Source organism: Colobus angolensis, unplaced genomic scaffold, assembly GCF_000951035.1.
Source record: "Colobus angolensis palliatus isolate OR3802 unplaced genomic scaffold, Cang.pa_1.0 Scaffold106, whole genome shotgun sequence".
NCBI classification, from domain to species: Eukaryota; Metazoa; Chordata; class Mammalia; order Primates; family Cercopithecidae; genus Colobus; species Colobus angolensis.
The window spans coordinates 1,504,490-1,530,924 of NW_012111586.1; the positions used below are offsets into that span (position 1 = coordinate 1,504,490).

At 53.9% G+C, this 26,435-nt stretch overlaps 1 protein-coding gene across 1 annotated transcript in view; it reads left to right on the plus strand.

Annotated features, from left to right (window-relative positions):
* The window catches only part of PTPRF (protein tyrosine phosphatase, receptor type, F), a 98,041-nt gene that overhangs the window by 5,646 nt on the left and 65,960 nt on the right, over window positions 1-26,435 (plus strand). The window contains exons 3-6 of the mRNA XM_011945555.1: window positions 6,486-6,565; window positions 13,247-13,382; window positions 22,035-22,180; window positions 22,344-22,485. Coding sequence (XP_011800945.1) covers window positions 13,292-13,382; window positions 22,035-22,180; window positions 22,344-22,485 — 379 coding nt within the window. The 5' untranslated portion in view covers window positions 6,486-6,565; window positions 13,247-13,291. The remainder of the gene's footprint in view (window positions 1-6,485; window positions 6,566-13,246; window positions 13,383-22,034; window positions 22,181-22,343; window positions 22,486-26,435) is intronic.

Below are 26,435 nucleotides of genomic sequence, written 5' to 3' on the forward strand. Positions count from 1 at the left end.
TTTGGAGCCCCCCACCCCCTTCGTTCGCGAGCACGGGGTGGGGAGGGGCCGAACTGGTTGTACCCGCCCCCAACCGGGTGCAACGCCCTGGAGGCCCTGGAGCGACCTGTCCCATGAGGACGTGGCCACTCGGACCCGCTCCGAAAGTTCACTCAGTGGCCGCCCCGCGTCCCGTCCCGTGCCGTGCCGGCTCCCCATCGTCGTGCCCACGTCTCTGTCTCGGCTGCTTTCTGTTTTCCTTGGCGTCTTTGCCTCCCCGTGTCAGTGCCCCTGCAATCCCAGGGTCTCTCCGGCTGTTTCCGTTCTTTTTCCCCAGGTCACTCTGTTCTTTCTCCCCAGGTCTCTCCGTTCTGTCTCCCTGGGTCATCTTGTTCCCTGTTCCTGAGTCTCTCTGTTCTCTCCCCTTGGGTCTCTTCTGTTTCCTCTCCCTGGGTTCTGTCTCCCTTCCTAAGTCTCTCTCTGCCTCTTGTCTCTCACCCATCTCTTGGTGTCTCTGCACCCTCTGTGCTAGGCGCCCCCCCATTTCCCTGGAATGCTGCCCCTCTGGTTCTTCCACCCCGGAGGGGGAGGGGCTAGACTTTCTCCCCATTTCAAACCCCCCTGCCCCCCAGTGCAGGGCCCCTGAGTTGGAGCAGGTTGGGGGTGGGGAGCGCTACCTGCCTGAGCTGTGAAATGGGAGAGGGAGGCTGCCCCAGCCTGCAGGTTGTCTGGATCTCCCTGAGGGGCCACAGAGCAGGGCCGGGAGGCTGGATTAGGATGAGGAAGGCTCCACTTCTGAAGGAACAAGGGCAGGGATCGAGAGCGAACTGGTGCCAGATCTGGCCTGAGAATCAGCACTGGGGTGAGAGGCGTAGAAAAGGATGTGGGGTGGTGGTTCCAGGCGGGTGCTCATGGGGAGAGATCTGCTGAGAAGGGAAGATCTGATGGGGGATCCTTTGGGAGGCTTCGGGGATCTGAGGGATCCAGAAGAGAGTTCTGACAGGCTATCTAAGGAAATTTCTGTGCTTAGCGCCTTATTAACTCTTGCTTCAGGGAGCATGAAAATCCCTGTTTTTTACTGATTATATGAATGAGCCTAGGGCTTCAAGAAGGAGCAGGTGTAACTCCCCAAGTACAACCCCCTACATTCTCAGCCCCAGGCACAGGCCACACTCTCTCTTACCCTCTTGCCTTCATTTCCACACTCAGCTCACCCCCCTCCACCCCCACACACACTCCTTGTTCAGCTGCTTTCTTGACCCCACTCACAAACCTGGACCCGCATGCCGGCCAGGTCTCAAGCAATCTGTGCCTGCACACTCGCAGCACACCTGTGCACATGCACAGTCATCCTTGTGCATTTTTGTATATGCACTTTCTTGCACATTTTACTTGCTCTGTCTCCCTCATCATTTGAAGTGTCTGTATAGTGTTGTTGTTGTTGTTGTTTTTAAATTTCTTTTTCCAACTGCTCTCCTCTTCCCTCTTTCAACAAGAAAGTTGTTTTAACATAATTCCTTCCTTCCTCTGTTTCTTCCTTCCTCTTGCAACTACTGATACCTCCCCTTTGTCCAGCTTTGTGTGTCCTGTGCAGGTTGGCTTGGTGTACAGGGCTGCCAAGAGAGGAGGGGGTGGTTGGGTGCTGGTGAAGAAATTTGGCGGGGCAGAGTTATAGACTGCAGCAGACGTAAACTAGCAACACATCTTTTGTAGGTAATCGTATTGATATGCAGCAAAATACCAGCCCTGGCAATTTGGGCACAGTCCACCCTTTTTTCCATCAGCCCGAACTATGGGAGTCTAGCTTTAAGGGTCCTCACTGGGGGCAGGGAGGAGGGGACCCAGACCTCCTGCAATAGAGGTTGTGATACATACCACGGCTCCTCCACTTTCCAGCTTCAGGCCTCAAAGAGGCCCCTTTCTCCCTGAGTCTCAGTTTCACTCCCTGTCAAATGGGGCAGCTAATCCAACCCGGACTTGGTCCCAGGGCTGTTGTAAGAATCCAAGGGAACTGTGTGGCAGTGCATCATCAGCAGTGGCAGTCACTTCCCATGTGACGGACACTGCTGTGTGCTTGGTCCAAGCTTGCAGCCAGAGCCCTGCCCTCGAGAAGCTCGTGGTCCCTGTGGGAGCAGGTTGCACAATGAGAATGCAAAAGCAATTCAGTTACCTGTTATTGATTGCTGACTGTGTGCCAGACCCCTGGGTAGGCACTTTCAGCCCCAGCTGCCTTGCTTCCTTTGGGACTAACAGCTATGTAGAAGAGGCAGCCCACGCCTAAGGTTCAGGCATCTGCTCAACTAAAGCAGCTGCAGTTCTGAGTTGAGTTAGAACATTGGAAGAGTTCATCAAGAGACAGGGGAGAGTTCAGAGGTCAGGGTGAGATGAGTCCCAGAGGAGACCAAGAAGGAATGATCTGAACTGGGTTTGAAGGGATGAATAGGAGTTTGAAGAAGAGAGAAAGGACTTGAGGCAGATAAAAAATAGTATGAATAAAGACTGCGAGGTGTTGTCACTTGAGAAGTATTCAGAGATGTGGCAGATCACAGAGGGCATTGAATGCCCTGTTAAGTACCTGTCATTTTACTCTGAGAACCCAGAGAGAAAACACCAAGCTTAAAGCTTGGATAGGGAGGGTGGAGTGTGCGGTGGTCAGGTTTATGTTTCCAGAAAATGCTCTGTGGCTATGGGAAAAGGATGGAGACAGGATGCCCAGTGGGGCAAGAGGTGCAGGTAAGTAAGGTAAGAGAAGATGCTGGCTTGATAGGTGGTAGCATGGAGCCATCTTGAAGGCACACTTGTCACGACAGAATGATTATTGCATGTGGGAGTGAAGGAGAGGAAGAGGAAGGAGTCCAGCTTCCTGGGAATGGTTGAGCGGGCCTTCACTGAAGGCCCCGAAGCTTCACTGAGTTAGGGACTTGGTGAGGAGGGGCAGAGAATAAGCTCTTAGTTGGACATGTGGCCCTTGAGGTATTTGGGGGCATTTGAGGCTCAGTGCGGGAGGCGCATCAAGGAGGGGCTTTGGTGTGAGGGTGTGGGAGAGAAATGTGGCCCGGACAAAGAGAAGCAAGAGCTGTGTGAGAGCGTAGAGCTGTGCCCATCAGAGAAAGTAACCTCTGACAGTGGTTACTTGGACTCCAGTGCTAGGGTTGGACTCTGTTTACTAGCAACGTGACTTTAAGCAGGTGGCTTAACCTCTCTGAATCCATTTCCTCATTTGTCAAATGATTATAATAAAAACCCACGCCTTATAAGGGTTGTTATGAGGATTAAAGATAGTATGTATAAAGTGTGCATAGCACAGGGCTTGGCATCTAGTGAGTACTGTTTGCAGTTACTGTAATCATCCTCAACAGGGGTGGTGTAAACCCACTCTCCCATCAGGGGTCACGTGAGGTTGCCTTTAATAAGAAGATAGACTGCTAAGGTTAGGGTACCTGTCTGCCTAAGGTTGCTGCAATTCTGGGCTGAGATTAGCAGGTCGAGGAGCTCAACAAAGGGGATGCCCAGCCCCCATTGTTATCGATGGGATTGTGAATGTTGCTCAGGTGTTTGACCTTCAGGTGGTGGGCTTGAGAAGACTAGAGGTGAGGCCTGCAGAAGAGACTCCAGGTTTAGGGTAGGTGGAAGGAAATTTTGAGAAGGGGCAGCCTTGGGGTATTGAGTTCTCCATTTCCTTCCACCCTCCCTGGGCCCTGGGCTTCTACTGAGGCTCTTTCCACCAGCATCTGCCTCTGTGGTCCAGACGCACCACGTCTCTGTGGGACCATGACTTCTAGGTCTGAGAACTCCAGTTTTAGCTCCTTAGCAGTATTTTAGCTGCTGTTTCTGGGGACTGTTCCCGGTGCAGCCACAGGGGCATTCTGGGGGTTGCTCCAGAGGGCAGCTGTGCCTGTATTCCCCTAGGTATCTACTTGCTGCTGACCCACTGCCAGGCCAGGTTTCAGGCCTGGCAGATGATGGGGAACCCTGCTGGGGCCAGCCCTGGGTTGACCCCAAGGGCTTTCTTTCTTGATATTGGACATGACTGTGGACTTCACCCCTTCTGAGGCCTTTCTGGGTGCAAAGCAGTGTGATTTCTTTTTTTTTTTTTTTTGAAATGGAATCTCACTCTGTTGCCCAGGCTGGAGTGTAGTGGTACAGTCATGGCTCACTGAAGCCTTCACCTCCTGGACTCAAGCAATCCTCCTACCTTAGCCTCCTGAGTATCTGGGACTACAGGTGTAGTCCCACCTGGCTAATTTTTGTATTTTTTGTGGAGACGGGGTTTTGCCATGTTGTCCAGGCTGCTCTTGAACTCCTGGCTCAAGTGATCCGCCTGCCTTGGCCTCCCAAAGTGCTGGGATTACAGGGGTGAGCCACTGTGACTGGCCAGCAGTGTGGTTTCTAACTTGGTCCTGAACCATTCAGGCCCTTTCTGAGTAGCTTTCTAGTTAACCTTCCAGGTGTCAGTGCCAGCTCTGTTTTGGAGGTGTATCTGGTTGTCCTGATTATTCTGGGCTCTGTCCCAATGTGAGTGTAGAGTAGTTCTGGGAGCTGCAGTTGGTGAATCTGAGTCTTTATTTGGTTGCCTGATAGGTTGTTTTGAGACCAGTTTGATCCCAGACTGATGTGGTTCAAAATTACTGTCTGGCTTTTCTAGGATCCTGCCCTCGTGCTGTTCTGTGTGCCTCTGGGTCTTTGCAAATGTTTAGTCTTCTAAAATGGTCCCTGGCCACTTTGGGTACACTCCTCTTTCCAGGTGTGGCTTCTGCTCCATGTAGGGCCTATCTCAGATTCCAAGCACGAGACCCTGCTGTGGCCCTGGGTGTGGCAGCAGCGCCTGGCCAGCTTGGGGGAGGCCTTTCCCATTACCCAGTTCCCTGCCTCGGACTCTGCCCCTCTGCCCAGGGTCTCTGCACAACGGCGTAGCGAAAAACCTCACTTGAATACTGTGAGGCCCTGCGGGCATCTCTAGACAAATGGGCCTTTAAGTTTGGGGCCTGGAAGCTGGTTTGTCTGGCCAGACCCGCCAGGCAGCCTGTATGCTGGGAGCAGCAGCTGCTGGAAACGGGAAACTCAACTTGGGGAGCTGGGAGGGAAGCATGCAGAGAGGGCTGCGGGTTCTGGTGCAGGTAGGTGGGGCAGTGGAGGTTGGGTCGGTGAGCTGGCGAGGGCCGTCTTGGGTCATTTGGGATGGCCTTCAGTTGATGAGAACACCCCCATATTGGCAGAGGTGGTTAGTGCAACTTGAGGGTAATTTCCAGGTGCAGAGGTGTGTCCTTGATTTCATGATGAGGGTCAGTCTTGGGCCGGTAAGGACATTCCCATGCACCACCCTCCCACTGTGGTTTCTTTGTGTCCGTTATAGGAGGAGCCAAGGTGGCAGAGTGGAGTGGGGCGAGGATCACTGTGCATGTGGGGGCATGAGGTGAGAAGCCTGCTACAAGGTGCAGCTTGCATCGAGTAGGCCAAACAGCTGAGCTTCTGTGAGGTGGTGTGGACGTGTCTGACCCCCAGCCCCACTCAGGATGGCACCCACGCTGGTGGGGGCTCAATAATGGCTCTAGAAGGAAGGGGCTGGGCTCTGTCGCTGCATGTGTGCCAGCGGAGGAGGCATCCAGGGGCACACCTTCATTTTAAAAATTATAGAGAAGCAGAAAGTCAAAAATAAATATTGCTTCTGAAGCTGCTTTGAAGACTGGAATGTATGTTGGAGTGTGTTCTTCCAGGCTGGGCTGTTTTCTTTGAACTCATCCATGCGTTCATCCACTCATTCAGTGTATGTTGACTGAGCACCTACTACGTGCTGGCTGTCAGCCAGGTGCTGGGAATATGGAGATGAGCTGGGCAGCCACAGTCCATGCTCCTATCAAGCTTATGGTAGTGACTCAGTCATTGTAAAAATATGTAAAGAGTCATGTTTGTGGTCACGGCTCCAAGCCAAGGTCCAGGCGGATAGTCTGGGACATCGTGGAAGGCTTCCCTGAGAAAGTGCCACTGGATCTGAGATCCGAGGGTAAATTGGCCAGAGGAGCACGGGTAGCCTGTGCCAGGCAGTGGCATTCAGCACTGGCAAGGTTGGGAGACAGGAAGAAATTTGGCACATTTGAGGATCAGAAGAGGAAGTTCCCATTCTGGCAGGAGGAGAGCACGGGCAGGTAGGGCTGCAGAGGTGGGACGGGCTGACTTTTCTTGGCTCCGGGGTCATGCTGAGGAGCTGGGCCAGGTAGTCTATTGCTGAGGTCAGGGACTTGGTCTGTGTGGCTCACAACTATATGGCTAGTGCCTGGAAGGACGCCTAGCACATAGTAGGTGCTCAGGGAGTATCAAAATGAATGAACGAGGGAGTGAAGGGAAAAGATGGGCATTTTTACCAGATGGGGATGGTTCTACATGAACATTTCCATAACCTGCTTTTTTTTCTGCATAAACAGCAAATTTTTAATGTCTTTCTGTGTCAATACATATGCTGCTGTGATGAAATTCTTGATGTTTTTTCATATGCTTTCCTTTCTGTCCAGAAAGGAGCGGAGGCCCTGGTGCCCTGCCCTTGGTGCTGAGTATCCAGCAAGAGTGACTGGGGTGAAGAAGCAAAGACCTGGTGAGTGTGCCCCAAGAAGTGGCCAGGAGCACGAGTGCATAGGGGTCCTGTGGGCCAGGCTGAGCAGCTTAGACTTTGGTGCAGGGTCAGTGGAACTATATAGGGGGTGTCAGCAGGGGGCATGACATGATCCAGTGAGTGCTGGTGAGAGATGTGGAGGTATGGACCAGGGAGGCAGTGACAGAAGTGGAGAGAAGGGATGTGAGTGCTATTTAGGAAGGTGGAGCAGACAGGACATGGGGAAGGATTGAATGCGGAGCATGAGGGAGGGGAGGTGTCACAGATGGTGCCTGAGTTTCTGGCTGGAGTGGATGATAGAGGTGGATGGGGAATGACATACAGCTCGTCAGCTACTGTAGGTGTGAAATAGGCTTCTGGTGATGTCCTGGGACTTAGACCAGGATCTATCTTCTGCTTCTCCATTCACCACGTTTCTGTAGAAAAGACTGTTCCCATCGACTGTAGGTTGTGGTAGGAAGAATATGGTGCCTGCAGGATCTGGGCATGTCCTCTGCATCTCTTTGAGGTCCCCTTGTCCTCCTCTCTGTGAGAAGCACAGAATGGGTGGGCTGGAGTTGTAGGGAATGAAGTTGGCGAGTTGGTTTAGAGTCAGCATCATGGGCCTTGGATGTCAGGCTAAAGACGTTATTTAGACTTTTTCCTGAGGGCAATACAGCAGCATTGAAGGTTCTTAAGCAGAGAAGTAATATCCATGCATTCATCTGTCCATTGCCCATCCATTGATTCATTCATGGAACACTATCTGAGTGCCTGCTCTGGAATAAAGTGGCAAACAAAAGTGCAGATTTGCATTTTTATGTGCTGAAAGGTGGCATTGGTCTGTGTGCAGGCCAGGTTGGAGGGGAGTGATTGAAGGCAGGAAGCCCACCGAAGAGGCAGGAAGTGATGAGGTCTTACTAACACAGTGGTAGTGAGGATGAAGGCAGGGCAGATTCAAACTTATTGATGGGTTAGATGTGTGGGATGAGGACAAGGGAGCATTTAAGGAGGGTTTGCGGGCTTGGTGACTGAGCAGATGGTGGAGCTGTCCCCAAGACTGCACACCCGGGAGGAGGAGTGGGATTGGGGCAGATGAGTTCTGGTTGGGCCATCCTGAGCCAAGAACTCGGTGGGTCTGTTCATTCTCTGTAAGCTCCTTGAAGGCCTCTGACTGTCTTGTTCATCACCCTGCCCACTGAACATCTGGATGGGTGGCTGAACTAACAAGGCTGTGGAAGAGATGGGTCTGGCCAGGGTAGGGGAAGGAAATGTGTGTGTCTTGGGTGTCTGCTGGAGTTTCAGGCCCTATGCTTGGTGAGATGGGCACTGGGGTTATGTAGAGGGTGCAGCAAGAGGGACTATGTCACAGGCTGGAAAGGTCAGATGGGGAGGGTGGGTATAGGGACATCATGTGTCTCTTCGCCTCTCCATCCTCAGATGATGGTCTGACCCACCTTGAAGTTCAGTCTTGCCAGAAGAGGTACCTGAAGGTGGAGCCCTCTGTCCTCTGGGGAGGCCACTAGCTGATGGCATGTCTGATGGGGTGAAGATGGGGTGTGCTATAGTTCTTGACTTCTGGAAGCTGGGTAGGGCTGATATGGGGGTACCGGGGAAGGTACTCTGAGGTCCCAAGGCCAGGAGCCAGCTAGTACAGGAATTAAGCCAGGTTGGAGCTTCCTTCGGTACAAGGCCCAGGGTGCCCAGGGAATTGGGTTCTGGGGCAGGGGCCAGGGCAGGCTCTAGACTCAATTGGCAAAGGATCTTGTTGTCTGTGTTGGGGTTTCTCAGCCTCAGCACTGTTGATATTTTGGATCAGATAACCCCTTATTGTGGGGGTGGGGCTTGTTATTGTAGGGTGTCTAGCAGCATCCCTGATTTCTTCCCACCAGATGCCAGTAGCATCTCCCCGCTTTCCCCAGTCTCGACAATCAAAAATGTCTCAAATGTCCCATGGGGGCAAAATTATCCTAAATTGAAAACCTCTGGTCTACAGCCTCTTGCTGCTTTCACTATACTGTACAAACCTGGAAAACTGGGGTGGGTCAGTGGGGAAGATAGACAGTGATGGGCCACTTGAGCAGAGTTCTGAGGGGTGAGAAGTGCTGGGGCAGGAGAAGGTCATTTTTTTCCAGTAGACAGAACAGCAAGTACAGAGGCTTGGAGGCAGCAAAGTTGGGGAACAGTAATCCAAGAGGGACCCCAGCCCCAGAGGAAGGGGCCTGGAGGCTTAGGGATTACAGCTGCAGGAAGATACCTCTCCTGGCCCCCTTTGGTCGCTTGCCCCCAGAGCTAGTCTCCTGCTGACCCTTTGCCACCTCTGAGTCTGTGACACTCCTCCTAATCTCCCCCTCCACTCCTCAGTGAGATGGAGAAACTAAGAGCTGCAACAGGGTGGGACTCAGTCCAGCTGGTGGGAGCCCCAATACCAGCCGTGGGAGGGAGGGCTGTTCCTGGCTCTGCTCACAGATTCCAGCCAACTGGCTGGAGGAGGGAAGGCGGCCTCGCCCTCTTCCCCACAGGCCCCTCCTTCCCTAGGTCAGGGGTCCTGGCTGAGACTGTGATTTATTCCTGTCATAATCCAGTGGTTGCTTTGGTGAGAGTTGGAAACATGTTGGTTTTCCCTTCCCAAGTCTAACAAGGCCTGTTTCCGCCTCCGCGGCCGCTGCTGCAGTGCCACGCGGTGAACTGTCCAGGACATGACAAAAGGGCTCGGTTAGCTGCCCGCTGGTTAGAAGATGAACAGCTCAGAGCTCACCCTGCCGACAGGCGCTTTCCTTCCCGTTGCCCAAGTGCTGGCCTTTCCTCTTGGCCGTCTGCTCTGTGGGGCCCTGGATACCCCTCCTTCTGTTCATGTCCATTTCTGGGCCCCAGGGTCCTGGCCTGGGGAGGTAAGGTAGGGGAGGCTTCAGAAACAGGTGGTATCTGGAGACTAATTAATATTTGTGAATAATAATGCTTGCCCAAGGAAACAAATCAGTGTTTGCATATTTATGACGACTCAGGAGTGATCCCAGCTGTTCTCCAGCCAGGGAACCCCCCATCATTGGTGTCACATGGTCCCTTGGGCCCCCCCAGAAGCTGGCAGGGTGCTTAGGGTGGGCTGCATGGAGGTGGCATGGCTTCTGTGTTTTGTAACATGAACCTTCTGTGACGTTCATATGCGAACGCTGTGGCTTACTCTAGTGCCTGCTTCTTCCTTTTCCCTCAAAGCAGTGATTCCCAGGCTCTTTGGTTTCACGAACCAATACAATTTCCAAAAGTACTCAAGAGCTAGACATGGGGTTGGCAATTTTTTATTTTGCCAAGTAAAGGCATTATAAAAAAACAACTGTTATCTGCTATCCCCATCATTTCATACAGGAAAGAACATTTTAACACCAAGGATAAAATTTGAGAATAAAGGACAGCTCTTCCCAAGAAAGGGCAGTTGGCAGCTTTGCACTGACGTAGCAAAGGAAAAGGATATATTAAAACCATTCTGAATGTGGAAAAATTGTGTCCAATTATATTCTATAATATAATACCGTATGTAATTGTGTTCCTGCCCAAGTATGTCAGCTTGGCAGAACGGATGGTCCACAGTGCAATTCAGAGACGAGCTTGAGTGCCCAAGTGCCCTGGCCTTGTTTTTATCTCGGTTGTTGAAAGCCCAGGCTCACCCAGCCATGCTGGTGAAGTGGGTGCTCTGCTGTGAAGACCGTTGCATGGATTCACAAGGTGCTCAGCCTTGCAACCGCATTCAGGCTAGCAGCAGCCCTGCCCCCTGTTCCTCTCCCACCTTCTCCCCGCAGGTGACCCTGGGACTCTGGGGGCTGGTGTAGGGCCAAGGTCCAGACTTTAGGCCAGGCCTGGGGATCCAGGGCTGCTCTGCTCTGATGAGGGAGGCCCTGGAGCTGGGAGTGGCCTGAACCGCCTGACACCAGGGCAGGCTCTGTGCCCGGAGTCCGGGGCGGGAGGCAGTTTGCTCTCACCAGGAGCTGGTGAGGGAGAGGCCCTGGCTCGTACAGCTGTGTGGTTGCCAGAGTAGTTGCCTGAGAATGTGTTTGTGTGTGTCCCTTGTGTTTCCCCATCTCCCTGGGCATCTGTGTCCTTGTGTCCATCATGGCCCACTGGAGGAAGCTCTCTCTTCTACTTTCTGGATCTGAACAAAGTGTCCTGAGCACCCCAATCCAGAGACACGGGGTTCCTGGAGGCCCCAGGTTGGGGGTAGGGTTACCTGAGGCCCAAGTTCTCTTAACACCCATGGCCAGACTCTCATCCAAGCTTGTATCACATGGGTGTCTATTCTGGGAGTTTACCCCCACGATGGCTCTCCTGGGAGCTCTGCCCCCACCGTGATGTCTGTAACAGCACGTTACATCTCTGTGATGATGTATGGGGAGTTGCACCCCTGTAATGTCCTTATCAGGCAGCTGCACTGTACCCTCTGGGTCCGCCCACGTGATGTCTAGACCACATGGTTACACCTCCATGATGTCTGCACCTGGGAGTTACGCTGCTATGATTACTGCACCAAGGCGGCTACAGGGGATTAAGCCTCTGCTCATTGTACTGGGGAGCTGTATCCTGTGATGACTGTACTGTGCATTTTATTTTCAGAGCAGGGAGATATGCTCATGCTGGGGGCCTATGTCCCTATGAAGCCTCTCTGGCGGGGGTTACATGCTTGGAATGCTTGTTCCTGGGAGTTAACATCTGTGACTATTATAGTGTTATACCCGTGATGCCGGTACAAGGCCGCTATACCCTGTCCTTTGGTGCAACACAACTATTGAGTTATAAACTCATGTATCTCAATCAGGGGCTCCAGCATGGTCCATCAGAGGCCCATACCCCCATGATGACCTGGCCTGGCATAGGATACCAGATGTGTCCACGACCCAGGGAGGAAGAGCCACTCATAGTCCACCACCTGATGGCTGCTGGGAAGGTGCTCCATTGTTGGCTGCATGTGGCGCCATAGCGCAAGCTCAGGCAGGGCCTTAGTGATGTGTGACCCCCATCCCAGCGTGGCCTTGCAGGCGTCATTGTGGTCTCAGCCGCCTGAGCTCTGGGATCATGGAGCAGATCCCCCCGCCAGCTTGGTGTAAATGGACACCCATCATGCCCCTTCAGTGTTCTTACTTTGTTGTTCAGCTCCTGTCTCAGATTTTTGGTGAGATCCTGGGACAGGGGACAACTCCCACCCGTTTTCCTTTGTGTTTGGCCCCATCCCACTTTGCAGTCCCACCTGCTTTATCCAACCCCTTGCTCAACTGTTGCTCCCTGACCTCATGACCTTTGATTATCTCAGTTGAGACAAGGGTTCAAATTTCAGAAAGGACCGGAGCACCTTTGAGCCCTGCCCCTTCCTGTTCGCCTGCCCTGTCACCTTGAAAATTCTGTTACCATTGTGGGTCAGCGGGGACCTGGGTCTGATCACAACTCCCTGACCGAAGTCCATGGGTATCACTGCGGGGCCCCAAGGCGTGTCCTTCGTCATGGACTCTGCTCTGTTGTGTCTTCACAGCATTCATGAGGGATTGACCACGTCTCATCCCTCTGCCCAGAGCATGGTGCGATCAGAGCTTGTGGGCACTTCCACACATCCCCTGGTGCCCCCCGTGAGGGGTATGGGAGAGAGACCCTGGGGAGCTCACCAGTGGGGCCAGGGAGCGATACCAGCCTATCTCCCATGTACAGTGCGGCCACACTAGAGGCTTCACCCAGGTGTGCCTGGGGGCACTCCAGGCCAGGAGCCTTGGGAGTAAAGGCCTAGAGGCATTCAGCCAGTCCCAGAGGCTACTCAGTCTTTTTGTGCATAGCTTCCTGTCTCAAACATCGGCCCCTGAGGCTCACGCCGCATCCTCCCTACACTTGTTCGGCTCTGGGCTTCTGGGGCAAGGGCAGAAGAGATGTGGGGTTTGAATTCTAGGGTCTAGCACCCCCATTCCTGGCCACTAAGGCCTCCCTGTGGTTTCTCTGTGAAGTGGGAAGGTACCATGGGAATTGGGTAGGACGAAGGTGGCCAGGCAGGGCAGCAGCAGCTTGTCAAGAGCACGTCCTGGCGAGCACTGATGGCCTGTGGCTTTGGCTGGAAGCCTGTGATACCTGGAGCTCATCTGCTAACAAGCCTGTGTTCTGGGGCCTGTGCTCAGCGTGCTTGTGGAGTCTGGCCTCCCACCTTCTCCCTCCCTGCTGGGGAAAGGAGGGGCAACAGAATTATCCCAGGGAGACTCCAGAGTCAGTCTGCTTAGCCCTTCACTGCTCCTTGTCTCTGTCTTGTCTCTCTGTCTTCTGTCCCACCTAAGCGTCTCTCTGACCCTGTTTCTCTGTCCTCTTATGGGGGTGAGTTAGAAGCTCAAGGTCTGGAATGGAACACACTGTACATTCTCTGATGTCACCCACTCCCTGTACCCCCTACTCAGGTTTAGAGAATGGCCTGAAGGCCTCCTGCACTCTTTCTCCCTCCACTGTGACTATTGGGCTGTCCTTATGGGTGCTGGGGAACCAGTGAGGAACTTGGGTGGTCACTGGGGTCAGAGGTCTAGGTGGTCATTGCACAGCCCAAGTGGCGGAGGGGTCTGTTGAACTAGGCTCTGGATGGTCAGTCGGTCAGTGGGGGTCAGGAAGCGGCAGGGGTGGCCATTAGGGATACCAGTAAATACCAGCTAACTAGCTCTGCCCTTCTCTCCATTACAGGTTGATTGTCCTGGGCTGTGGCTGGCTGTGGAGCTAGAGCCCTGGATGGCCCCCGAGCCAGCCCCAGGGAGGACGATGGTGCCCCTTGTGCCTGCACTGGTGATGCTTGGTTTGGTGGCAGGCGCCCATGGTGACAGTAAGTCTGAACCCTCAAGGTGCAGATCTCCCAGGTCGAAAGGTGGCATCCTTCCCAGCAGGACTCTGGGATGGGGACAGACCAGCTACTAGGAGAGACAGGATGGCCAGAAACTCTTTAGACCTTCTGTCCTAGAGAGCCCCCACTGCTTGGAGAGCCTCTTTCTAAGGAATGCCTGGGTACTTAGGAGCATCTTTAGGCACCAGAGTGGGGCAGTCGAATCGTGACCGTCTTACAGGGCTAGGGTGAGACCTGTCCTGGATTCATGTGGTCACTGTGTGGTGTGCCCGTGCGTGTGCTGTGTCCACTGTTGCAGATCTGTGCTGAAGGCACAGTGTGAGCTACAGCCAGAGGTCGGCATGGGAATCGGGGGGTGGCACGCAGGGCATGTGTATGGATGCTGGCCCAGGATGCCGGCTGTGTCCGTAGGCCCAAGGAGGGTCAAAAGCAGGAGCCACCCATAGCTCTTCCCCTACGCTGGACCCTCAGGATCCAAATATGCAGATCTGAGCCCCTCCTTCTCCTTTCATGGGGACCTTCTAGGCAAAGGAGCATCCCCCCCACCCCAGCTCCTCAGCCCTGGAAATGGGGGAAGGATTGTGTTTGGTCGGCAGGAAGCTGAGCAACGCCCCTCTGTGTGTGTTTGTGTTAGAAGGGGGTGGAATTGTCCCCATCCAGATCCAACTCCGAACTTTGGTCCCTTTCCTGCTGCCCTTCCCCCTGCCTGGCACTATGAGACTGGCCGCAGCCCGCCCCGTCACCATGGTTACCACTGCTTGGTTACTGGTGGGAGGCGGGGCACAGGGCAGATTTAGCCAATCTGCAAGCTGCGGGGGAGGGGCGAGGTCGGAGCCAAGGTCCCTGGGGGAAGGGGCCGTTCCCAGCCTGTCCAGAGCCCAGGGGTGATCCAGGGCCAACCCTGGGGTCAGCCCACGCGTCACCAGGCCATAGGGCTCCCCCACCCGCCTCCGCCTCCATATCTCTGGGCACAGGTCTCTCCCCTTGCCCCACCAGGGCTCTTTCTTCTAATGGCTCATTAATTATTCAGAAACTGATTCTGGAGTGGGGTGGGACTGGCATGGTCCCGCCCTTTGTCCTTAGGTGCTGGGTCCTGGGTGGAGCTAGAAGGGAAAGGAGAAGGGGCAGGCATTCCCAAGGGGTGGGGCAAAGGGTCATGGGAGCACCAGGTACCAAAGAGAGGGCTGGGGAGGTGAGAGCAAGGAACAAGACAGGTGGGAAATCACATGGGGAAGTGAGGCAGGGTATCTCCAGGCTTGCCTGGAACCTGCAGGGGCAGGTTGGAGTAGAAAGCCCTATCAGGTGTGACCCCCGTGGTTGGCAGGAAGGTGAAGGCTTGTCCAGGTGTGGTCAGCAGCTCTTGGACACTGAAGTACTGCCCTTGCCCTCCCCGCTGACCCAACCCCAGGCACTCTGAGGGCCTTCAGACAGGAGCTCTAGGGGGGAAGGATGGCCCAGCTGGGCTTCAACAGATAACACATTCTGGGAGAAGAGCTGCCCTCCTACTGCCTCAGACCCAATGCACTCCAACCTGTACCCCTCACTCTCATCCCCCAGCCTGCTGTCTTCCCGCGTTCTCTCCCGTGAAAGGCATTACCACCCACCTGGTCACCCAAGTCAGAACCTGGGCCTCCTCCCAGCCTCCTCCCTCTGTGATATCCCACATCTAATCCATCACCAAGCTCCGTTGCTTCTACCTTCTGAATATCTTTGGAATGCATCCACTTCTCTCTCTCCCGCCTTCATCCAAGCCACCCTCGGCTCTTGGGCTTTTGCACGCAGCAGCCTCCTGACGATTTCCCTGCCTCCAGTCTTTTCCTTCCTAATCCATTCTGCATTCCAAAGGTAGAGTCATGTCACCAGGTGAAAACATCATCATGTCCCTCTTCAGTTTAGAATCCTTCAGTCCCTCCTGCCCCCAGGCCCCCAGGGTTGTAACCCTTCTCTAGGCCCTGCATTATCAAGCTTCTATCCACCTCGTCCCTTGCTGTCCCCCCACCCACCCCACTCACCCACCATGCTGACTTCTTTTAGTGGCTCACCAATTCCCAGTAGGAATTGGTAGGGGCGAGGTGGAACAGTTTTTAAAGCAAAGTCAAGAACCTCCATGCTGGTTCCTTAGGAACCAAAGCCCAAAGACCAGGTCTTGAAGGTAGAAAGCAGCTGAAGAAGCTGAAATCCTGCCTTATCCAGGTAGGGAGTTCGGGGGACTCAGGCCTCCTCCCAGGCAGAGAGCCATGGGGCAGGAGCCTGGGCTTGGGGTCATGGTGACTGAGCCCCAGGAGCCAGGGTCTGTCCTCCGGGCCTGTCTTACGCTGCACACACTTATGGATCTCTCCCTGCACTGAGGCCAGTCTCGGGCTGAGCTTGGGCAACTACTAGCCAGGGGCAAGTGGCCATACATGGACAGGGCCATTGCAGAAGGTAGGGTAGGCCCCCCAGAGAATTGATGGCTGGGGCAGTGAAGCGCGGAGCGGACAAATGTGTTTCAATAGGCCTCTTAACGAGACAAATGAATGGGGGACCTGGCCTCTGAGGGAAGTGGAGGGAAGCGGGTGGAAAAGCAGCTGCCAAGAGTTAGCCCAGAGGCCCCAGCGTCAGTGCCACACACACAGCTCCAGTGGAGATTTGGGCACACATTGGGGTAGGATCTGCCACAGCGCAGCTTCCCCAGCCATGCTTCGTGGCTTCTCAGGAGGGGAGGTTGTGGGGCCAGAGGTGTCCTGAGCCAGGGCAGAGTTTTTTGCTGATCGCAAGTGCGTGTCACGTGCCTGCCTTCAGGCAGGACCTGTAGTGTGGAGGCACAGGCTTGTGAGCAGTGACCACAGGGTGTGCTGGGTGGGTGGCACTGACACAGGCCATAGTGGAAGCATCTTGGGAGGGGAGTTGGGAGGTTTCCTGGAAGAGGGGAGCCCTGAAGGGTGAGTGGACATTTGCTAATGGGGGCGTATTGCATAATGAGGTGGGGTTGGGGGAAAGAAGCAGGAATGTGGCTGGGCTTCTCTGTGGAACTCATGGGAGAGCCACAGTGAGAACCTGACAGCATGGGACAGAGGTGGGGTCCCAGGGGCAGGTGGGAGTGAGACCCTGGTTATGGCCCATTTACCCAGAATCCTAGGAGCCCAGAGCAGGATGCATGCTGGCTGGAGGGGTGGGTGGTGGGTGGGTAGACAGAGGTGGGCAGAGGCTGAGGAGCTGGGAGTGTGTCTGTTGTGTCATTTCCCTCCTCCCCAGAGCCTGTGGAGCACACAGGGTCTGTTGTCTGTTGTCATGCTCTCCCCCTTGTTGTATGGGTGGCCTAGCTAGACTCTGCTCCCTGTGGGACTTCCCACAGGTTCCGTTGCTTTCTCTCTCTCGGCCTGTTTTCCTATTGCACAATGCGGATGATGACTCCTACCTGGAAAGGTTAACTGAGGTCACGTGGACGAGGCGCCTGGAACCTAGTATGTATTCCCCTTATCTGAGGCCATGACCTGGGGCTCTTGCTGTGTCCCTGGGAACCAGGCTTGTCTCTGAATGGGCTCCAGGAGCAGTCAGAGGAGCTCACTGAGTCCCCGCCTAAGCTGCTCAGAGCCGGGAAGATCTGCCTCTCCAGAAGCTCCCTGCCCTGCCCTTGCTGGCCCTCACAGCCCTGCCTCCGTGTTCCCTTTGTGTACATGTGTATGTGTACTCCATGGGAAAGGCACAATATAGCAGTCAGTTTCTATAGATGAGCCTTGATGGTGGCCCAGTTTGACTGTCCCTGGGGCTGGACCCCTACAACCTCCCTGGGAGGTGGTTGCAGCCGCTCTTCTCCAGCCACTTCCACTTATTCCTTTCTTAGGCCACTTCCTCCCACCCTGCATGGGTTTGGTGGCCCGAGAACGTTGCCGTGCATATCCCGGGAGCTGAGCTGAAAGGGCTGTGCGGCCCGCGACCACTGTGTGTGTCGGGGAGGGGGCATGCTCTCGTGGGGTGTCAGGCCAGGTGGCAGTGGGTAACTGGCAGAAAGGCCCTCCTGGTGTGTTCTGGTGGCACCCTGTTGACCGAGTCTCAGAAGTTGTGTTCAGATCTCCCTGAACACCAGCTGTGGGTCAGGCACTGGGCAGAGTAGTCAGAGTAGCTTGGTTTGCTGCCTGCCTGGGGACCTGACACTGTGGGATCTGGTCAGTGCTGGGATGGGAAGCCCCGGGCGCCTCAGGCCATGGGACACAGAGCAGGCTCCTACAGCAGCTTGGTCAGGTGGGACATGAGAGAGGGGCTGGGCTGGGCACGCTCAAAGGCAGGGAGGAGCCCGAGGACCTGGCCTGTCAGGGTAGCCTGGGTGGTGGGTCCAAGCTGTGTGCTCTGCACAGTGCGGGGCCTATACTATAGTAGGTGATCAAAAAATATGTGTTGAGAAAGTAAAGAAGCCGGGTGTGGTGGCTCACGCCGGTAATCCCAGCACTTTGGGAGACCAAGGCAGGTGGATTGCCAGAGCTCGGGAGTTTGAGACCAGCCTGGGCAACATGGTGAAACCCTGTCTCTACCAAAAATACAAAAAATTAGCCAGGCATGGTGGTGTGCACCTGTGGTCCCAGCTACTCGGGAGGCTGAGGTGGGGGGATCGCTTGAGCCCAGGAGATGGAGGCGGAGGTTACAGTGAGCTGATTGTGCCACTGCACTCCAACCTGGGTGACAAAGTGAGACCCCCTCTCCAAAAAAAAAAAAGACTAAAGAAAGGTGAGCCTGAGAGCTTAGGAGGACCACATTTCAGAGGGGAGTGGAGAGAGGAACGTCAGGCCTGTTGGTAGCTGAGGAGAAGTGTGGTTAGATCTGAGCTCCCCGAAGATTCTCTGCTGAACGAAAGGGGCAACGCCTTGTCTCCGGTGCTGTGTCCTGCGGGTGGAGGTGGATTGGAGGGAAGCGGAGGGCGAGGCCTGGTTGAGGGGCGGGGCCTGCCTGTCTGGCCCCCCGGGCTGCACTGGGCCAGCCTGGCCGAGTCTGTTGGGTGGGCGGGCAGGGTGCAGGCTCCTCTCCAGCCTCAAAGGGAGGGGAGTTGTTCTGCCTCCTCGATAGCCCCAGGCCTTGGGCACAGCCCAGCCTCCCACGGCTCTCGGGCCCTCCTTCCAGGCCGCCGGTGACCCACACCTGGCTCTCCTCCCCGGCGTCTCCTCTCTGCCTCTTTGTTTGGAGCTGAGGCCCCGCCCCGCCCCGCCCCGCCCCCAGGCCCACTCGCCCGGCCATTCCGGTTCAGCAGGTTCCAGCCCTCGGTTTCTGCCGCTGCAGGTCCCGGCAGGAGCTGGAGGGGCACTTTTTCCCCGGGTTTCTCTCCCCTGGTGCAGCAGGGGCCGCAGTCCTCATCCTCCTCAGTTTCTCAGTTCGGTCCTTCTTTCATTCTCCACTCCTAGGTGCCAGGAACTGGGTCAGACACTGGGACAGGAAACCAAACAGGCATGCTCTCTGCTCTGCCCGGGGTTATGTTCTAGGAGGGGAAGCAGCCATTAATCAAACACCAAAAATGTGGAAAAGTAATAGCCTCACACGTGTGCATAATAAACCGTGAGTGAAAGGTATAAGCTCAGCAGGTAGGTAATAAGCTAGGAGCAGTGCTGTGGGAGGTAAGGGACTTACCCTCGAGTTTCAAACCAGGAACTGAGCACATGGGTTGGGGCAGGGGGACTGGAGAAGGCAGTGATATTCAAATGGAGAGCAGAAGGATGAATGGAAGTTAGAGGGTATGGTGGAGGTTGGCAGAAGCAGCAGCTTATGCAAAGGCCCTGTGGCTGCAGGGAACATGACATTGCTTCTTTAGAGGAGTCAAAGCTGGGGCTCTGGGGAGAGCAGCTCGGTCAGACCCTGCGGCTTTGTCTGTCATAATAGGTGTTTTGTTTTGAGAGTGATTCGGGGGCCTTTGGAGGGTTTTGATGGGGCTGGGTGTCGGGGGAGTCTGTCAGCTCACTGTGGACACTAAGTAGAGAACAGACGGGAGGCATGGGGCAAGCCTGGAGGCAGGGGCTCCCGCGTGTTAGGCCAATGGGGTGCCAGTCAAGGGAAGGTGGTATCTGGACTAGGGTGTGGCAGCGCAGATGGAGAACCCTGAGCTGCTCTGTGGAAGGCTTCAAGTGTGAGGGAACAGTGCGCGGTATGGGGGTGGGGGACAGGAGACACCCCCAGTGGAGCCTGAGCAGGAGAGTCGTGTCTGAAAGGGCCTGTCTGGAAGGAGCAACAGGGGCCAACTTTGCAGACAGCTGCAGTTGGGAGAGCCTGGAGCCTCATTCGCATGGCATTCAGGGGAAGGGCAAGGCACGCTGAGGGGTTCTGGACCTTCTGTGGTGTCTCCTTGTCTTTCTGGCCGCTACAGCCTCCCTGAGCTGGCTGCCCAAAACTGCCCTAGGCACTCTAAGAACATAGTCAGTCCCAAGGTCTCCGTCCAGGGAAGGCCATAGGCGAGCTTAGGAGTGAGAAGGCTGGATCAAAGCCTGGCTCCACGCCTGCATCCCTCTGACTTGCCAGTCATTTCACCCTCTGAGCCTCTATTTCCCCACCTCTTAAATGGGGATAATAATACTACCTACCTTATGGGATTGCTGTGAGACTGATAATGTTGATACGAATGATGGCCTCACTCATGGAAGTGAGTGGCCCACCACGTAAAGCAGTTTACAGACATTCCATCTATGACAGAATCCCGTGTCACTGTTTTGGAGATGGGAAAACAGAGGCTCAGAGATGGTGAGTGACTTGCATAATAATTACATAAAACCCCCAGAGCCCCTGGCCCCTGGAGTTCTCAAAAGTTCCTTCCCTGCTGGTACCTGCAGCTGCTACTCCCTACCTTGCTCCCATAGACCCTCTCCTCCTTGGAGACTCTGCCCCATCTGCTGACCCTTCTCTGCTGGATCAACACCTTCTCCCTCTCTGCTGGCTCCCATCAGTATTTAAACATTGCCTTTCATATCTGTCTTCAAGAAAAAAAGAAAAACAAAAATTCACAAACCTCCCTTCCCCCCTCATCCTTTCCAGCTGCCGGCTGTATAGTCACCTGTACTTCCCTCTCTCCCTCATCACCTCCCAGTCATTCTTTGGCTGGCTTTGGTCTGGCTTTGGCCCCCCACCCACCACTCCACTGACTCTGTTCTTGTCAAGGTCCCTGACAGTCTCGTGTGAACTGTTTTGTACCAGGTGTTTTACAGTCAAACATGCCTGGATTCAGGTCCCAGATGTGCCCCTCATTGGCACGTGACCTTGGACAAGTGACTTGACTCCTCTGAGCCTGTAAACTGGGGATAATAGCAATGAAGGACTAAAGATAAAGAACCTGGTGCAGAGTGGGTGCTTGGCAAAGATTGTGATCATTGCACACGTTTCTGTGCCAGGTACCAGGCTGGGCCTGGGCTCCTGGGGACTGAACAGGTGGTCTGAAAGGTCATTTCTCATGGCACTAGCCCTTTTTGGAGCTGTTCATTGGCCTGATTAATAGGAAACAGATCAGCTGTCAAGATTAACGAGTTATTACTACAGGATTGTAGCAGATGGGTTGGGCTTCTCTGGGTTCATGACCCTAGGTGGTGGAATTCTTAGGGATAGGGGCTGCGGGTTGGCCCTGGTATGTGTACTAAGGTGATGAGGGTGTGGCAGTGCCATATCTGAGGCCCCACCTTTCTTTTTTTTTTTTTTTTTTGAGTCTCACTCTGTCACCCAGGCTGGAGTGCAGTGGCGCGATCTCTGCTTACTGTAAGCTCCGCCGCCTCCCGGGATAACACTATTCTCCTGCCTCAGCCTCCCTAGAAGCTGGGACTGCGGGCGCCCGCCACCACGCCTGGCTAATTTTTTTGTGTTTTCAATAGAGACGGTGTTTCACCGTGTTTGCCAGGATGGTCTTGATCTCCTGACCTCGTGATCCGCCCGCCTTGGCCTCCCAAAGTGCTGGGATTACAGGCGTGAGCCACCGCGCCTTGCCGAGCCCCCACCTTTCTTTTCCTCCCTCTGCCTCCCTGTGGACACCTTGAGGAGACTGTCAGAAGGCAGTAACCAAGTCAGTGGGGGAGGGATGGGAGAGGCAGATTTACAGGAAAGCATTCACCTGGGAAGACATCCAGAGATACTTAGGAACTGGACTGGACTGTCTAGGCCGTGGGGACTGCTGCTGGTATGTGGGGGCTGGGAGAGAGGGAGGAGTCACGGTTCCTGGCTGGAGCCCCGGGGTGGATGGTGGTGCCATCACTGAGATGGAGAGCAGGGGGAGGGACAAGTCTCGGGGAGAGCTGGAGCTCTTCCCAGAAGCTCTCCAGCATGCCGTTTTCCTGGAGCTTGGAATTGATGTGGGGAGGGCAACGGAAGGGTGCGGTAGTAGTGTGAACTCCAGACTCCGAACAGCTGGATTCCGATCTTAGCTCTACCACTTACCAGCTGTGTCATATTGGACAAATCCCTTAACCTCTCTGGGCCTCTAGAAACAGGTAACAGTTATAGCACCCACCTCATATGCTTAACAGAGTTAACAAATGTTAAGCTCTCTGAACAGTGCCTGGCACATACTAAGTGCTGCATAAAGGTGAGGTGTCCGTGTTTTCTTTGTAGGTCTTTCTCTCTGCTCCCATGACTGCCACCTGCCTCACTGGCCATTCCTGTAGTGACTGTGCCGTGGTGACTTGGTGTCTCCATCTCTTCCAGGCAAACCTGTCTTCATTAAAGTCCCTGAGGACCAGACTGGGCTGTCAGGAGGGGTAGCCTCCTTCGTGTGCCAAGCCACAGGAGAACCCAAGCCACGCATCACATGGATGAAGAAGGGGAAGAAAGTTAGCTCCCAGCGCTTCGAGGTGCGTCTGTGGTGGGAAGGGGTAGGCAGGGCTGAGGGTCTGCCCACACTCTCTCCTTTCAGTCTCCCTCCCCATGGACCTTTTGGAGGTGGGAGGACAACTGACCCTGAGCAGGCTCCTGTGTCCTGAGTAGGCTGTGACCCCATTTCTGTCCCCTTGACAGGTCATTGAGTTTGATGATGGGGCAGGGTCAGTGCTTCGGATCCAGCCATTGCGGGTGCAGCGAGATGAAGCCATCTATGAGTGTACAGCTACTAACAGCCTGGGTGAGATCAACACTAGTGCCAAGCTCTCCGTGCTCGAAGGTACGTGCTAGGGAGACATGCGGCACAGTGGGCTGCCGGGCTGAGGTGTGGGAAGAGCCAGCCAGCCCTGATCCTACCCTGGGCCCATGTGCATTTGGCAGAAAGGAGGACTGGCCACCTTGGGGTCGGTGAAAGTCAGTGGTGGACAGTGATGGTCATTGGATCTGACGTGAATTGTGTGGCTTATGCTGAGGCCAGCCATGTGGGGCATGATGCCTTTGTATTCTACTGCTGAGCTGGGTCGTCGCTTGGGTGGGGTCTGGGGTCTGACTCAAGGTGTGGAGCTGCAGTTGTGTATCCCTTGGGTTACGTGGTTATGGCTGTGGCTGTGGCAGTGAACCTGATTTCCATGTGGAGCCTGGCCGTAGGTGTCAGGTGTGTTTCTTGTTGCCCCTGTGAGCTGAGGGTTGGGGCTGTGTCCCTGGATTTTAGTGTCTTCTCTCACTTGGTGGCTTCTCCATTCATTCACAAGCATTCCCTGGATCACCTTGAAGTCCTCTGAGCATCGAGGAGGAGGGAGCTGTGTCTAAGCCAAGTCTTGAGGACAGGTGGGAGTTGGGGGTGGCGGTTGGCAGCTAGGCAGGTGCCCAGGCCCAGAAGCAAGAGAGAATGGAGCTTTCAGAGAGCTCTGAGTAGTTCAATTTGGGTTTTCTGGAGGGCAGAGGGGGAGCTAGAGAGCACAGGAAAAAGGGGAAAGCAATTCAGCATGAGTCTGGAGAGGTTTGGAGGGCAGATTACACAGACTCTGGCTGAGAAATGAACACTCTTCTAGGGACATAGGAAGCCACAAACAAGGCGGGCGGTGACATGATCAGACCCCAGCCACAACGGATTCATCGGTCTGAATTAGTATTTTCAAAATATAGCATCGATTATTGCTTTCTCTTTTTTCTTTTTCTGTTCTTTTTTCTTTTTTTTTCTTTTTTTCTTTTTTTTTTTGAGAAGCAGTCTCACTCTTGTTGCCCAGGCTGGAGTGCAATGGTGCGATCTCAGCTCACTGCAACCTCTGCCTCCTGGGTTCAAGTGATTCTCCTGCCTCAGCCTCCCAAGTAGCTGGGATTACAGGCATGCACCACCATGCCTGGCTAATTTTGTAGTATTAGTAGAGATGGAGTTTCAAATGTTGGTCAGGCTGGTCTTCAACTCCTGACCTCAGGTGATCCGCCTGCCTCAGCCTCCCAAAGTGCTGGGATTATAGGTGTGAGCCATTGCACCTGGCCAATTGTTGCTTTCTTTTTTTAAATGTGATGTCGATACCTGTTCCTTTTTGAAGAATTGAAAAGTATAGAATAGCACAGAGGGAAAAATTAAAATGTCTCCTTCTACCTCTACTAATAACATTTGGTTATTTGCTCATGGCCTATTTTCTGTGCATATATATACATATATGTGTGTGTGAACAGAAATGGGACCACATACTGTCTGATGATTTGTAGACTGCTTAAAAATATATATATATGACTAACATTGTTCTTGCCATTAAATATTCTTCTGTATCATTAATCCTTTTTTTTTTTTTTTTTTGAGGCAGAGTCTCGCTCTGGAGTGCATTGGTGTCATCTTGGCTCACTGCAACCTCTGCCTCCTGGGTTCAAGCGATTCTTCTGACTCAGCCTCCCAAGTAGCTGGGACTACAGGCGCACACCACCATGCCCGGCTAATTTTTGTATTTTTAGTAGAGACGAGGTTTCACCATATTGGTCAGGCTGGTCTTGAACTCCTGACCTCGTGATCCGCCCACCTTGGCCTCCCAAAGAGCTGGGATTACAGGTGTGAGCCACTGTGTCCAGCCTGTATCATTATCCTTAATGGCTATGGGTAAGCTGTCACATGGAAGTACCCTACTTTATTTAGCCATTCCCTTATTGTTGGACACATATGTCGTTCTCAGTTTTTTGTTTCTATAAAAAAGGTGCCATACACATCGTTGCAGATGGATGTGTTCACCTTCCTGATTATTTCCTTATTCTAGATTCATGGAAGTGGAATTGCTGAGTCAAAGGGCACATGCATTTTTAAGCCTTTCCATATTTCCAGAAGATTGTGTCAGTTCATACTCCTGCCAAGCAGGGCAGAAGAGTGCCTCTTTCCTGCACATCTTCCCCAGTGTTGGGAATTATCATCAAAAAATTTTTTGCCAAGTTAATAGGCAAAAAGTGGCATCTCAATTTAATTTGCATATCTTTGATTACAAGAACAGCTGAACATCTTTTCACATTGGCCGTTTTTACGCCATGGCTTTATCTGTTCACACCCACATCTCATTCGGTTACTCTTTTTGTTGTTGTTGTTGTTTGATTTTTGTTTTTTTGTTTGTTTGTTTTTTGAGACGGAGTCTCTGTTGCCAGACTGGAGTGCAGTGGCGATCTCAGCTCACTACAACCTCTGCCTCCCGGGTTCAAGTGATTCTCCTGCCTCAGCCTCTCCAGTAGCTGGGACTACAGGTCCACCATGCCCAGCTAATGTTTGTATTTTTTGTAGAGATGGGGTTTCACCATGTTGGCCAGGCTGGTCTCGAACTCCTGATCTCGTGATCCACCACCACGGCCTCCCAAAGTGTTGGGCTTACAGGAGCTACCACGCCCAGTGCCAGTTACTCTTTTGCATCTGTGTCTCATGTGAGTCCATGGGCTCTACAAGCTTAGAGGATCCATGGAAGACAGTGGTTGAGACTCTGCACCACTCACTTCCCATGTGTCTTTGGGTTAGTAACTATGCCTCTGAGCCTCATTTGCTCCATCTGTAAATGAATATAATGCCTACCACCCAAGCTGGTTTGGAAGATTGAATGCTCTGTATGAAACACTTCCCAGGAGTGTGGCGGTGGTTGCTGTGGGGCTGGAAGCTGTACATCTTGAGGCCTCACCATGTGAGCTGAAGGTGGTTGGCCTCTCTGTGCTGCCTGGCATCATCCGGGTGGTGCAGCCCCACTGCCTACTCCCATGGGGGGACTTACCTGTGCAATAGGAACTCAGAGAACAGGTCCTGGGCCAGCATCACTGATTGCTGAGTGTTCTCAGGCTCCTCCCTGCCACTGCTGACCTCAGTTTCCCCACTCGTGACCTGGGGCAAGTATTTCAACGCTGTCCAGTCTTCCTGTTGGCATCTGTCCTAGCAGGGAGCCATCTGCCCTGCCCTGGCATTTGGTAGGCAGCTGAAGGACCAGATGCCCCAGAGGGCTTCTTTTCAGGCTCTCAGATTGGGGAACAGGGCCTCCTTGTTAGTGTTGAAAGAGAAGTCCTTCAAAAGCGCCTAAGCCCCAGGTCCTGTGTCAGGAGCGCTCTTACCTCTGCCACTGCCCTGGGCAACCTTATCTTTTAAAGGGTTGAGGAGGATGGAGGTGGTCTTTCAGGCCTGGGGTGAGGAGAACTGACTCAGACTGACAGCAGGGGCTGGGTGTGGTGGCTCACGCCTGTAATCCCAGCACTTTGAGAGGCAGAGGCCTGCACATCACTTGAGGTCAGGAGTTCGAGACCAGCCTGGCCAACATGGCAAAACCCCATCTCTACCAAAAAATACAAAATTAACTGGGCGTGGTGGTGCACGCCTGTAGTCCCAGCTACTTGGGAGGCTGAGGCAGGAGAATTGCTTGAACCCAGGAGGAGGAGGTTGCAGTGAGCTGAGATTGCACCACTGCTCTCCAGCCTGGGCGACGGGAGACTCTATCTCAAAAAAAAAAAAAAAAAAAAAAGGGACTGGCAAGAGGTGTCTCTGCAGGAGGTGTCTCTGTTTGGTTTCTTTACCGGGGCGGGCAGTATGTGTTTGTGCTTCTGGGGTGTGAGACGTGTCTGATGAGGCTGGGGAGAGTGTGGTGCAAGTACCCAGACCCTGTCCATGTTCCGGGGAAGGGTGTGGAGCTGTGGGCCTGAGTGAGCCCCTCCTGCTTCTGAAACACAGCACCAGGAAGACAAAATGCTGACTTACCCTGTTGGTCTGTGTAACCTTGACCA